Source organism: Pecten maximus, unplaced genomic scaffold (genome assembly GCF_902652985.1).
Source record: "Pecten maximus unplaced genomic scaffold, xPecMax1.1, whole genome shotgun sequence".
NCBI classification, from domain to species: domain Eukaryota; kingdom Metazoa; phylum Mollusca; class Bivalvia; order Pectinida; family Pectinidae; genus Pecten; species Pecten maximus.
The window spans coordinates 1-11,585 of NW_022979474.1; the positions used below are offsets into that span (position 1 = coordinate 1).

The 11,585-nt window shown below is 38.9% G+C and overlaps 2 protein-coding genes across 2 annotated transcripts; both read left to right on the forward strand.

Moving 5' to 3' along the window:
- The first annotated feature begins 983 nt into the window (after positions 1–983).
- LOC117318691 (glycine-rich protein 23-like) lies at positions 984–1,682 on the forward strand. The gene has a single exon (XM_033873649.1). The coding sequence runs from the start codon at positions 984–986 to the stop codon at positions 1,680–1,682; it is 699 nt and encodes a 232-aa protein (XP_033729540.1).
- A 58-nt stretch (positions 1,683–1,740) lies between these two features.
- On the forward strand, positions 1,741–4,651 carry LOC117318690. The gene is made up of 3 exons (XM_033873648.1): positions 1,741–3,105; positions 3,209–3,274; positions 3,359–4,651. Exons 1-3 carry the CDS (start codon positions 2,860–2,862, stop codon positions 3,470–3,472), a joined length of 426 nt encoding a protein of 141 aa, XP_033729539.1. The 5' UTR covers positions 1,741–2,859; the 3' UTR covers positions 3,473–4,651.
- The last annotated feature ends 6,934 nt before the right edge of the window (positions 4,652–11,585 follow it).

An 11,585-nucleotide genomic window follows, 5' to 3' on the forward strand; every position in this document is an offset into this window, starting at 1 on the left:
AAAATAGATTGGTAAAAAGTAGCGATAATTACCTGAAATTGGATCAGGCAATATCGAATGAAACTATACATTAGTGCGTTTTGCAAGGTCGAGTGTTGCTCGGATAGTTAAGTTTTGTGTAGAATCACTTTTAAGGGGATCATGGATGTTCAAACATCACCTCTTGAAAGGTTTCGGAGAATTCTTTTGTTTCTTCGAAAAAATAAAGTTGCAGCTCTCCATAGAGAGCTACAACTATATGTCACCATGCATAGAGAGGAAATAAATGGTCCTCGATATGAATATGAAGACAGATTAATGCCTGTGAGGGTGGAAAGCAAACAAATGCTTTCCCCTTCTATGGTTAAAGAGACCCGGGAGTGGGTGGAGCAGGTCCGACAACAGGACAACCTTCCTTACGGGGAAGTTGTCCAAATCTTGCTAGCTAAACATAACTAGCAAGAGTGTCTGACAGACAGACGGACGGACGGACGACTCTAATCCAGCCTGACAATAAATGTCAGACAGTCCAAAGCCTGTAAAATCATAAATACCAATCGGTAAATATGATAAATGGAGATGGGAGTCGACATAGCAAGACAATAACGGAATTAAAGGGGGAAAAATAATGTTAACCAATAATATTTAAATGATTGAATACATGATGGGGAGGCATGTTTATAAATAAGAAATTGGAAGTTGAAACTGCTATGCTGTATAAACGTACTTAGCATTTTGCTGAGAGACCTTCTTCAACTTTTATTTAACCTGTGTAAACGGGTATCACTAGACTATGCACAGTAAAATGTATAATAAAGTGCCCCACGTTTTCAAAGTAATGTCCTGGTCTTGTTATGAAATCGACAGTCTATTTTGAGAAAGCACACAAGTGCCTATCCGAGAGAGCGTTGAACCATACATGTACCCCGATTCCCCTCCTGAGGTATGTAGAGTGGCATCGTCCAAAAGCAATACACCGTGAAGTCAGTATTAAGGACGTTAACATGGCGTCGTCCAAAACACGGATGGTGTCGTCCGAGACGTTACAGAGTGGTGGAGGTCTCCTCATGGACCGTGGTGGAGGTCTCCTCATGGACGGTGGTGGGGGTCTCCTCATGGACCGTGGTGGGGGTCTCCTCATGGACGGTGGTGGGGGTCTCCTCATGGACCGTGGTGGGGGTCTCCTCATGGACCGTGGTGGGGGTCTCCTCATGGACGGTGGTGGGGGTCTCCTCATGGACGGTGGTGGGGGTCTCCTCATGGACCGTGGTGGAGGTCTCCTCATGGACGGTGGTGGGGGTCTCCTCATGGACGGTGGTGGAGGTCTCCTCATGGACCGTGGTGGGGGTCTCCTCATGGACGGTGGTGGGGGTCTCCTCATGGACGGTGGTGGGGGTCTCCTCATGGACCGTGGTGGAGGTCTCCTCATGGACGGTGGTGGGGGTCTCCTCATGGACGGTGGTGGAGGTCTCCTCATGGACGGTGGTGGGGGTCTCCTCATGGACGGTGGTGGGGGTCTCCTCATGGACGGTGGTGGAGGTCTCCTCATGGACCGTGGTGGAGGTCTCCTCATGGACCATGGTGGGGGTCTCCTCATGGACCGTGGTGGGGGTCTCCTCATGGACCGTGGTGGGGGTCTCCTCATGGATCTGAAAATTAATTATCACACCCCATCTAACTTAAATTCCTGTATCTGCACCTGACAGAGGTCAGATTTTGTAAGGTACAAGTGTTGACCTGAATAGATATTTAAACGGTAAAACCGATTAGGTGATATTATATATGCACAAACTATTTTCTAGTAACAGAATAGATTGTACTTACACAATTATCCACCAACCCCTCCACCATGTCACAATCCACCTGGGGGTAGATCTTGATGTGGGGGAAGTAATGTATGCATTCCCCCAGGAGACGGTCGCCAGCTTGCCAATGGGTGATGATGATGTATGGTTGATCCGGGGGCGCCGGACCACAACACAACGTGAACGTCGTGTTGACCCCCCGGGCCAACCATTCCTCATTCATAGTGCAATAAAAAACGTCAAGAGTCGTGTCATCTCTGTTCACATTGCATGCATAGAGAAGAGGGGTGTTGATACACCCCTCTACCCCGAGTACGAGCGATAATAGCAAGAGCAGTACTGCAGCCATCTTTGCTCATCACTGGACTAGTTACCCGATTCAGTTTCACGCTTTGCACGTGCAGAATTACCGCCAAATTCTGTTTTCCGGAATACGGTGACAGCTTTAACCTAATCAGAATTTTTCAATTCACTATTTAATATAAAAAGTCGTCAATTAAAAAGTATCGATTGAAAAAAAAAAAAAAGCCTTACAACATTTTTACAACAATTTTACTGACTAAATGGTGAAAACGATCTATAAATTTATTAAGTTTTTTTTTTCTTCTGAAAATCGAAATCTATCCATTGATACAGAAGTTTGAAAACCCGTGCAAATTTTCATCAAATCCAGCAACAGGTTTTATGTATTAATTTTGTATGCTTCATTAAAGTGTTATCATGTATGTACTGCATTAGAGTAAAAGGTACCGATAAATTGTAATAACTTTTACCCAATCCTTAATATTTAGAACAATAAATATGTTTAAATGAGAAAAATAAAATTGTTGTACACGAAATTGTATACGTAACAGAATCATATGAGCTGAATGCTGACACAGTGTAAAATTAAATGTGTTACACAAGTGTCGTGTGGAGAAAAAAAAACCGGTTTGTCAAGAAAACACCATTTAAAATTTTAAACATTCACCATTCTAGGTTTTCATTGGTCGTTTCGATTCTACCCAGTTTCACACCCATATCGGTGATATAAAAAAGCGCGCAAACCCCACTAACCGTCACTTCTGGCGCAAAAATGGAACAAAATATCTACGGAAAATTTGAACTTACGAGTCATACAAAGAAAGATGGTTCGACTGAAACATCCTTGTCAAGCAGATTAAATAGTCAAACTAGTATATCCGTAAATCTCTTCAACGGAGTGGTTTATGTGCATATTAAGAAGGAGAAGAAGTACTACCTACCCCTAACACTTGATGAATATCAAGATTTGACGGACCTTAGGGGGAACCTGGAGGATAACCTCTATTTGATTAATCAGGTAAGTGTATTTTTCTATAAACAGCACAATGTGTATCATCAATTTATAGCTTCAATGTAATTTTAAACAGCACATTGTACAAATTAATTCAATTCTTCCACAGGGTCAAAATCAAGAGGAGAGCAAGCCGAAGCCTGAACAGGGCAGTAGTGATGTAAGACACGTACTTGTAAGTTAATTATCGAATTTAAACATCCGTCAATATATTATTTACTACTGTTGGTGTTCTAGTTACATTGCTTTCTTACTACAGGTAGCTGAAAGGAGAATGCATCCATATACTCGCAAGAGCCAGTCAGGAGCAGGAGCGGGAAATAACAGTTATGCAGATGAATTTGACCAATATCTGCAGTCATCGTTTCAATAAGCGAGTTATCTCTCTTATAGCATTTCTATTATACAATAATATCGACGTCTCTCAATAATGTATCGTAAACGTCTCACTAAGTCGCTCGTAGATTTAAACGGGGATGTATTATTAAGAGATACATCGTACTGTGCTACTAATCTATGTTTCATCAGTATCTTATTCGGTTGTCACGAGGTCGACATCTGTCGATCTGTCATCTATCGTTATCTTGTAAAAGCCATAATGAGGCGCTATCCAGAATTCAGAAACGAAACTCGTTTCTTTGTCGACAGTGTAGTAGAGTTGAAATATGGAAGAGTTCGTTCCCAAATGAAAAGGCTAACCAGACATCGATATTATTGTAAAGTAGAAGTCGTGTTTAGCACGTATAATGAAGAGACGGTGTTTGATTGTATCTCAGACAAACGACTGTGTTCGGTGAAATGTCTGTAATGCTGATGTCTTCTTTCTTGATGCGGTCGACGTGTGCTTGAGCCATGGAAATGAAGTCCGTTGAGTCCGCTCTCCTTTATATATCACACGTAATTATAACATGTGCTAGTCTGCTCTTATAAAAAACTAACATGTTAACATGCTAAAATAAAATGTGTTAGCCTGTACATCACCTTGTACTAACACGTACCACCGTGTCATCTTTATGTTGATGACCACCGAGGTGTGTAATTATTGATATTATCTCGGCACGACAGTGTCGGGAGGTGATTGTACGTTCTGTTAGATCAACGATCGTGTACTGACACGTACCACCGTGTCAAGACTTCATCTTTATGTTGATAAAAAAAAACTAACATGTTAACATGCTAGCTGCTCTTACATGCTAAACTAACCTGTTACATGCTATCAACAACTAACATGTTAGCATGCATGTTTGAACACGCCTAAAATACTACTACTTCTGGCTACAATTAAACAAAAGCATAATGAAAATGTTGAAGTATATGCGGAGCGCCTCACTGACATCGCGCGCGATTCATTTGGTAATGACCTAAAAAATGAATTAATACAAAGACAACTGGTCGGATACTTTATAAAGGGATTGGGTAATTCAGCTATAAGAATGAAACTGATGCGCGATAGTCCAAAAACGTTGAAAATAGCACTGGAAATAGCCAGAAGAGAACAAAACCTTAGGCATAGGTTCGCTTTACATTCTTTATCACCACGACATTCTGATAGTACAGATAGGAGGGATGAGCCCATGGAAATAGATCACTATAGGAATAAGCATTGCTACAAATGCGGGAAACATGGTCATATAGCAAAAAAATGTAGGACAGGGGCGCCAAGACAAGTAAATGCCTATCAAAGACAGCATGATCGTTATTATCAACAGCAGGGTTATGAGCAACAGGGCAGGCCAGGATTAGAATGTTGGCATTATGGGGGTCCCCATATTAGACGTGATTGTCCTCGGTTACAACGTAGCGGTCGAAAAAACTAATAAACTCCTGTCATGATAAGGCCGATGCCAGGAGTAAAGCAAAGAAGAAACATAAATTTACAATAAATTTGGCAGGAAATCCTAATTCAATTCTAATTAAGATAAATAAACAAAAATTTAGAGCTCTAGTAGATTCAGGAGCAGAAGTGTCACTTATTCATAGCAGGGTGTATCGGATGTTAAAAGATCCTCCGAAGCTGAAAAAACACAACGTTTACTTACAATCTGTAAACGGTAGTTCACTGACTATTGACGGGGCGACAACTCTAAACTTTCGAGTGGGTAATGAAACACTGACACATAAGTTTATTGTTGTTAAGAACATGAACAGAAATATCATTTTAGGCAGAGACTGGTTACAAGACAATGGTGTTAGAGTTTATTTTGATTTAGGTTGTTTAAGATTACGTAAAGCCTATGTACCATTAGAAGAAGATATTCATATTTCTTCACTTGTTAGAGTTCACAAGGAAGTTATTTTAAAACCACAGACCGCCACAGTATGTGAAGGTAAAGTCAAGGACAGAGAATATCTTAAAAACACTACATTACAAATATCAGCTATAGACACAGGGTATGTGTATAATGAACCAGGTGTAATGGTCACGAATTCTATAGCTAAAGCTGACAATAGTCTCAGACTCCCAGTAATGATTGTTAATAACACCAATAAGACAATAAAACTGAGGAGAGGATGTACACTAGGTAAGGTTTCGGGGGTACCGGAGCAAAATGTAGTGACGATAGATCAGACCAAGGTAACAAAAGACATCAGTAGTGTTACGTCAGACGATTTTGAGAAGGAAATACAAGTGACAACTGAACATCATTCAACCATTGTCAATTTGGTCAAAAGAAATCAAGATATCTTTGCTAAAACTGATTCTGATTTAGGTTGTGCAAACACAGTGAAAATGAAAATTGACACAGGTAACCACCCTCCAATAAAAATGAGACCGTATAGAACCCCGCTCAACAAAAGGAATGTTATTGATAAAGCTGTAGAGGAAATGCTTGAAGCTAAGGTTATCAGTAGGTCAACATCACCCTGGAGTTTTCCAGTCGTAATAGTTGATAAAAAAGATGGGTCAAAAAGATTTTGTGTAGATTTTAGGCAGTTAAATAAGATAACAAAAATCAATTCATATCCCTTACCACTTATAGATGATATTTTGGCATTATTAGGCAAAGCAAAATATTTTACAACATTAGATTTGAAATCGGGATATTGGCAAATTGCAATGGATCCAAAATCGAAAGAAGTGACAAGTTTTTCATGCCATAGGGGATTATTTGAATTCAATGTGATGCCATTTGGATTGGCTAATGCTCCAGCGGTGTTCCAAGAATTAATGTCTAGAGTATTTTGCAGGGGTTAGAAGGTTTTGCAATTGCATACTTAGATGATATTCTGATATTCTCGCCCTCCATTTCAGAACATTTGAGTCACATACAACAGACATTTGAAAGGTTAAGGAAGCATGATCTAAAACCTAAGTTAAAGAAATGCTACTTCGCCCAAACAGAGACAAAGTACTTAGGGTTTGTAATAGATAGGGTAGGAGTTAAACCAGATCCTGATAAAGTCAAAGCTATACGATCAATGTCGGCGCCAAAGACAGTAAGAGAAGTACGTGGATTTATAGGTATGGGTAGTTATTACCGACGGTTTATACCAAATTTCTCTAAAATAGCAGAGCCATTGATAAACTTGACAAAGAAATTCGCGAAATTTAAATGGACCTCTGAGTGCGAAGAGGCCTTTAATTTCTTGAAAGATAGTTTGACGGTTGTACCTGTCCTGGCATATCCAGATGTTAATAAGCCGTATACTTTATATACCGATGCTAGCGACACATGTATAGGTGCCTGTCTTACTCAAACTTGTGATGGTGAAGAAAGACCAGTGTATTATTTATCTCACAGATTATCAAACACGCAGACTAGATGGTCTACAGTAGAGAAAGAAGCATTTGCTATTCACTATGCATTGCAAAAATTAGATCACTATTTACACGGGGCTGAGTTCATCATAAAAACTGATCACAAACCTTTGAAATACTTGTTAGATTCCCCAATGCAGAATAAAAAGATACAACTTTGGGCTCTAAGCATAGCGGGTTATAACTGTAAGATTGAATATATAGCAGGTCCAGAAAACAGTTGCGCAGATTTATTGTCGCGTACTCCACAAAGTGCCGAAGTATTGGATAGAGAAGACCAAGATTATGTACCAGACATTAGTGACAAGGCATTTGAAATTAGTACACTGAATTCTAATCAATTTAATCCTAAAGAATTTGCAAGTACTACACTAGACACCCCTGACACACCAGAGAAACCTACAATTAATTGGCAGGAATTTGACATTTTGACAGAACAAACGAAAGATAAAGGGATATTACAGATTAAACAGCAACTAGAGCAAGGAAAAGCTACAAGTCAGGTACAAAGGCATTATATGGTCGTTGAGGGTGTAGTATATTATATATCTGACCCAGACGATGAACCTGTACTGAGACTGTATGTACCGGAACATGTTAGATGGAAGGTAGTGACACAATACCACGAGGACAATGGTCACATGGGTATTGATAAAACATTTGACTCAATTAAACAGAAATATTTTTGGCCAAACCTTTACAAGCAATTATATGATTATGTAAGTAGTTGTGTTACTTGCCAAACACGTAGTTTAAAGAGGAGAAAGCCTCCGTTACAGGAAACGGACATACCACCGTATCCCTTTGCAAAAATCGGACTAGATCTATCGGGTCCTTATCCAAAAACATTATCGGGTAATAAATACATCATCAGTTTTGTAGATGTATACAGTGGTTGGCCGGAAGCCTTCGCTGTTCCTGACAAATCAGCTGAAAACATTGCCCATTTATTGATAGAAGAAATATTCCCAAGATACGGGGCACCACTACAAATAATTACGGACAATGGGACAGAAAATGTTAACAGAGTAGTGAAACACGTGTTAGAAACACTGAACATTAGTCACGTTAAGACCTCCTTCTATCACCCACAGAGTAATGCCAAAGTGGAACGATTCCATAGAACCTTACATGATGTTTTGGCTAAGAAATTAGATAATGAATCTACGACTTGGGACCTCTACTTGAATCAAACTTTGGCTGCAGTAAGGTTTAATATAAGTGAATCATCAAAATTCTCTCCGTTCTTTCTGTTATACAACAGGGATGTCGTACTTCCGGTAGATACATTATTAAAACCAAGACGAAAATACATGGGGGAAGAACAACATAAAATAGCCCTCGAACAGCAACACAAGTCGTTTGTTTTAGTACATAGACATTTGAAGAAAGCTAAAAAACGCCAGGCAAAACATGCTGATCAAAATAGCAAACCACAAGAATTCAAGGTAGGTGATCCCGTCTTTTATAAGAATCATTTGCGTAAAAACAAGTTACAAGGGAAATGGCGACCTTATTTTAGAATTATTGAACAAACGACACCAGTGACATTTATAATTAAGAATCAACTTGACGGGCGCACGACTAAAGCACACGCGGAACATATACGATTAGCAAATATTGATGATTGGGAGATACCTTCCGGGGGAGATAGATTATTAAGACAATCAACTTATGCAGTACCAGACAAAGACAGTGACAATAGCAGCAAAGAGGCATCTTCAGATTCTGACTCTGATACACCACTGAGTAAAATAGCTAAGAGGTTCCGTAAGGAACGAGATACTTCTTCTGAGGAAGAAGATATCCCATTAATGGAATTAGCAAAAAGAATTAGACGACGTAATGCCAGAATAAATAGTGATAATGAGGAAAGTAAGGATACAGACTCAATGACTAATGATCAATCGACTGAGAATTCCAGTAATGATGGTTCATCAGAACCTGACAGGGAGGAATCAATGTCTATCGATCATGTAGGTCAAAAACGTCAGTTGAAACGTAGAAGTCCAAACAGTGAATCAGTTAAGAAGTTGTTAAGGACAATTTCTGAACTGTTATAGGCCTTGAATATTTGTAAATAGTTATTGGATGATAAATATATATTATTGTTGTTTTAGAATCATCAGGGAAGATGAAGCTTATCTTACCTTTACTGCTTGGTTTAACCAGTGCTTTAATTGTTCAAGAAAATGTTGTTTTTCATAAAGTAAATGAGATAACTACAACCAGGTCGAAATGGTTGGTTACATTTGTAATAGACATGGAACCATATGGTAGATTTATGTCACACTTGACGAGTGACATAGAAATGGCTAACACTTTGGCCAGTACTGTGGTACGACAGTACGACACGCCAGGAAGGGCTGGGTTTCTCAATGTTTTTATAGGACTACGGACTATGTTAGAAACAGTAAGGACAACTCACAACACGGTTATGGGCAATTTCTTAGATTATAAACTGTTACACCAAACTAGATCAAAAAGAGCTCTGTTACCGATTATAGGTAAAGCACTGAGTTTTCTGTTCGGCACAGTGTCCGAGGCTGACTTAGATTCAATACGTAGGAACATAGCGGTACTTAGCAAGAATCAAAAAGATATTGCACATGTTTTGGAAGAAAATATGTCAATATTAAATGTGTCCAGAAGGGAAATATCTGAAAATAGATTAGCAATAAATAACTTAGCTACAGGTGTTGCACAGCTGGATCAAAATTTGAAAAATGTGTCAAGCACCTTGGAAAGGGAACTAAATGGTCTGAATAAAGCTGTACAATTATATACGCAATTAGATAAGATAATTGAGGATTTAAAGCAAATGATGCAACGGGCTAGGTTTTACTTGGAACATTTAGGGTTACAACTAAATATGTTGTCATTGGGACACTTGTCGCCAAGTACAGTCACACCTGGGAATCTTAGAAATATATTGCATTCGGTTAAAGTCAATTTACCTAGCACCCTGAAACTTCCTGAAGATCCAAATGATAGTTTATGGTATTACTATAAATTTCTCACATGTACCACGGTGTTTGAAGAAAATCAAATTTTAGTAATTATCTCCATCCCTCTCTTAGACATACGGGGTAGATTCGATATATACCAAATACATAACTTACCTCTACCAGGCCCATCCAATATCATACCGGACATACAAACAGCAGGTATGGTTGCGAATTATCAATTAGAAGCCGAAACGTTTGCAATAAATACAGGGCATACTCATTATGCGTTACTAAATTCTGACGAATCTAATCATTGCATTAATCCAGTTATGAAATATTGTAATATTAAAAGTCCTGTTTACCCAGCCAATTTGAGCAAATTATGTTTAATAGCGTTATTTACTAAATCAACCGAGAAGATTGAACAAAACTGTAGAAAGGTAGTGGCACCAAATACTATTCTGCCGAAAGCAGAGTATTTAACAGAAGGGATATGGCTAGTAGCCACCCAAATTACGCTTCGTTTTACAATAGTGTGTAAGGATGATAACATAGTAGCGAAATCTATGGATCGCGCAGTCATAGTCAAACCACCGATGGGAGTGGTCCGTTTAAATAATTCTTGTTCTGCTGCGAACGATTATATAACGTTATTGCCGTTCTTTCAAAAGGAAAGTTTTTACAATATTGTAGATCCAATCGATCAGTTGATCAAAACATATGCTAATGTAACTAATGTTAAGTTATGGACACCATTCCAAATAGCGTTACCTAATTTAACTCGCGTTAAAATACCGGAAGCATTGAAGGATGTTAAGCAAATTTCAATGGATAAGTTGATTAAATCTCTTTACGAATTACAACCTGTCCAAACGGATGATCCGTTTCCGGTATGGAAAACGGTTATTATCACTGCTGCGATTACTATTGGGTTGGGATTATTTATATTTCTCTATTGTTACTGTAAACGATTAAAGGGTAAAAAGCACTGGTTGACCATGTTAAGGTATGGTAAGAATGACATCAAAGCTGCACCCAGTTATGAGGTGGCGATGTTACGTGACAGACCAGGAGCACCTATGAGGGATGTCGTCAATCCTAGCGCTCCTGTGAGAGACCAATCAGAAGCACGGAGGGAAACAGAGAATTTATACCCAACTACCTTTCAACTTACAGCCGATCAGACTGTTTCGGGAAAGTGATAACACTCCCGTGATGGGGCGTGGTGATCGCTTAATTTCGGCACTCAAGTTGGAGAGCGGACATGCCTGACAATTTGTTCGTAAACTAGAACCGTGTAAGGTTCATTGGTCAGGCTGTGGAAAGACTTGCTGGCCAGCGAGACGATAGGTCAACAATGAATAGACACTTCTTTGTTGATACATATATTAAGATTTTGTGATGTGGAGTTGGAACTCTGCTTCATGAGAAGATATTAACTGTGCTAAAGAGTTATGTTGTTACGTTGACGATTGGTTTTCTGTCGATGTTCAAGGAACTGTGTTAAACTTAATTGCCAGTCATTGTGTTAAAACTTTATTTGTAGATTCATAAGTTATGAATCTTCGGCCGTGGGAGGAATGTAACACAATGGACTTGATGACGTAATATTATTGCGTAATTTATAAATGTTGTTAATTATAATTATCAATTATAATTGCCATAGATATTTAACGATATGTATATACTGAAGTTTGGGTCAAAGGTAATTACCATAGATATTTTATGATAGGTATATACATGTACTACAGGTTGGTCAAAGGCGGTCAGAATGTTTA

What these genes read in the sequence shown, in the direction of transcription:
- LOC117318691 (XM_033873649.1), top strand. Translation starts at nt 984, where the DNA reads ATGGCGTCGTCCAAAACACGGATGGTGTCGTCCGAGACGTTACAGAGT.
- LOC117318690 (XM_033873648.1), top strand. Translation starts at nt 2,860, where the DNA reads ATGGAACAAAATATCTACGGAAAATTTGAACTTACGAGTCATACAAAG. An exon ending in ACCTCTATTTGATTAATCAG is followed by an intron (nt 3,106 to 3,208) that starts GTAAGTGTATTT and finishes ATTCTTCCACAG; the next exon opens with GGTCAAAATCAAGAGGAGAG. An exon ending in GTGATGTAAGACACGTACTT is followed by an intron (nt 3,275 to 3,358) that starts GTAAGTTAATTA and finishes TTCTTACTACAG; the next exon opens with GTAGCTGAAAGGAGAATGCA.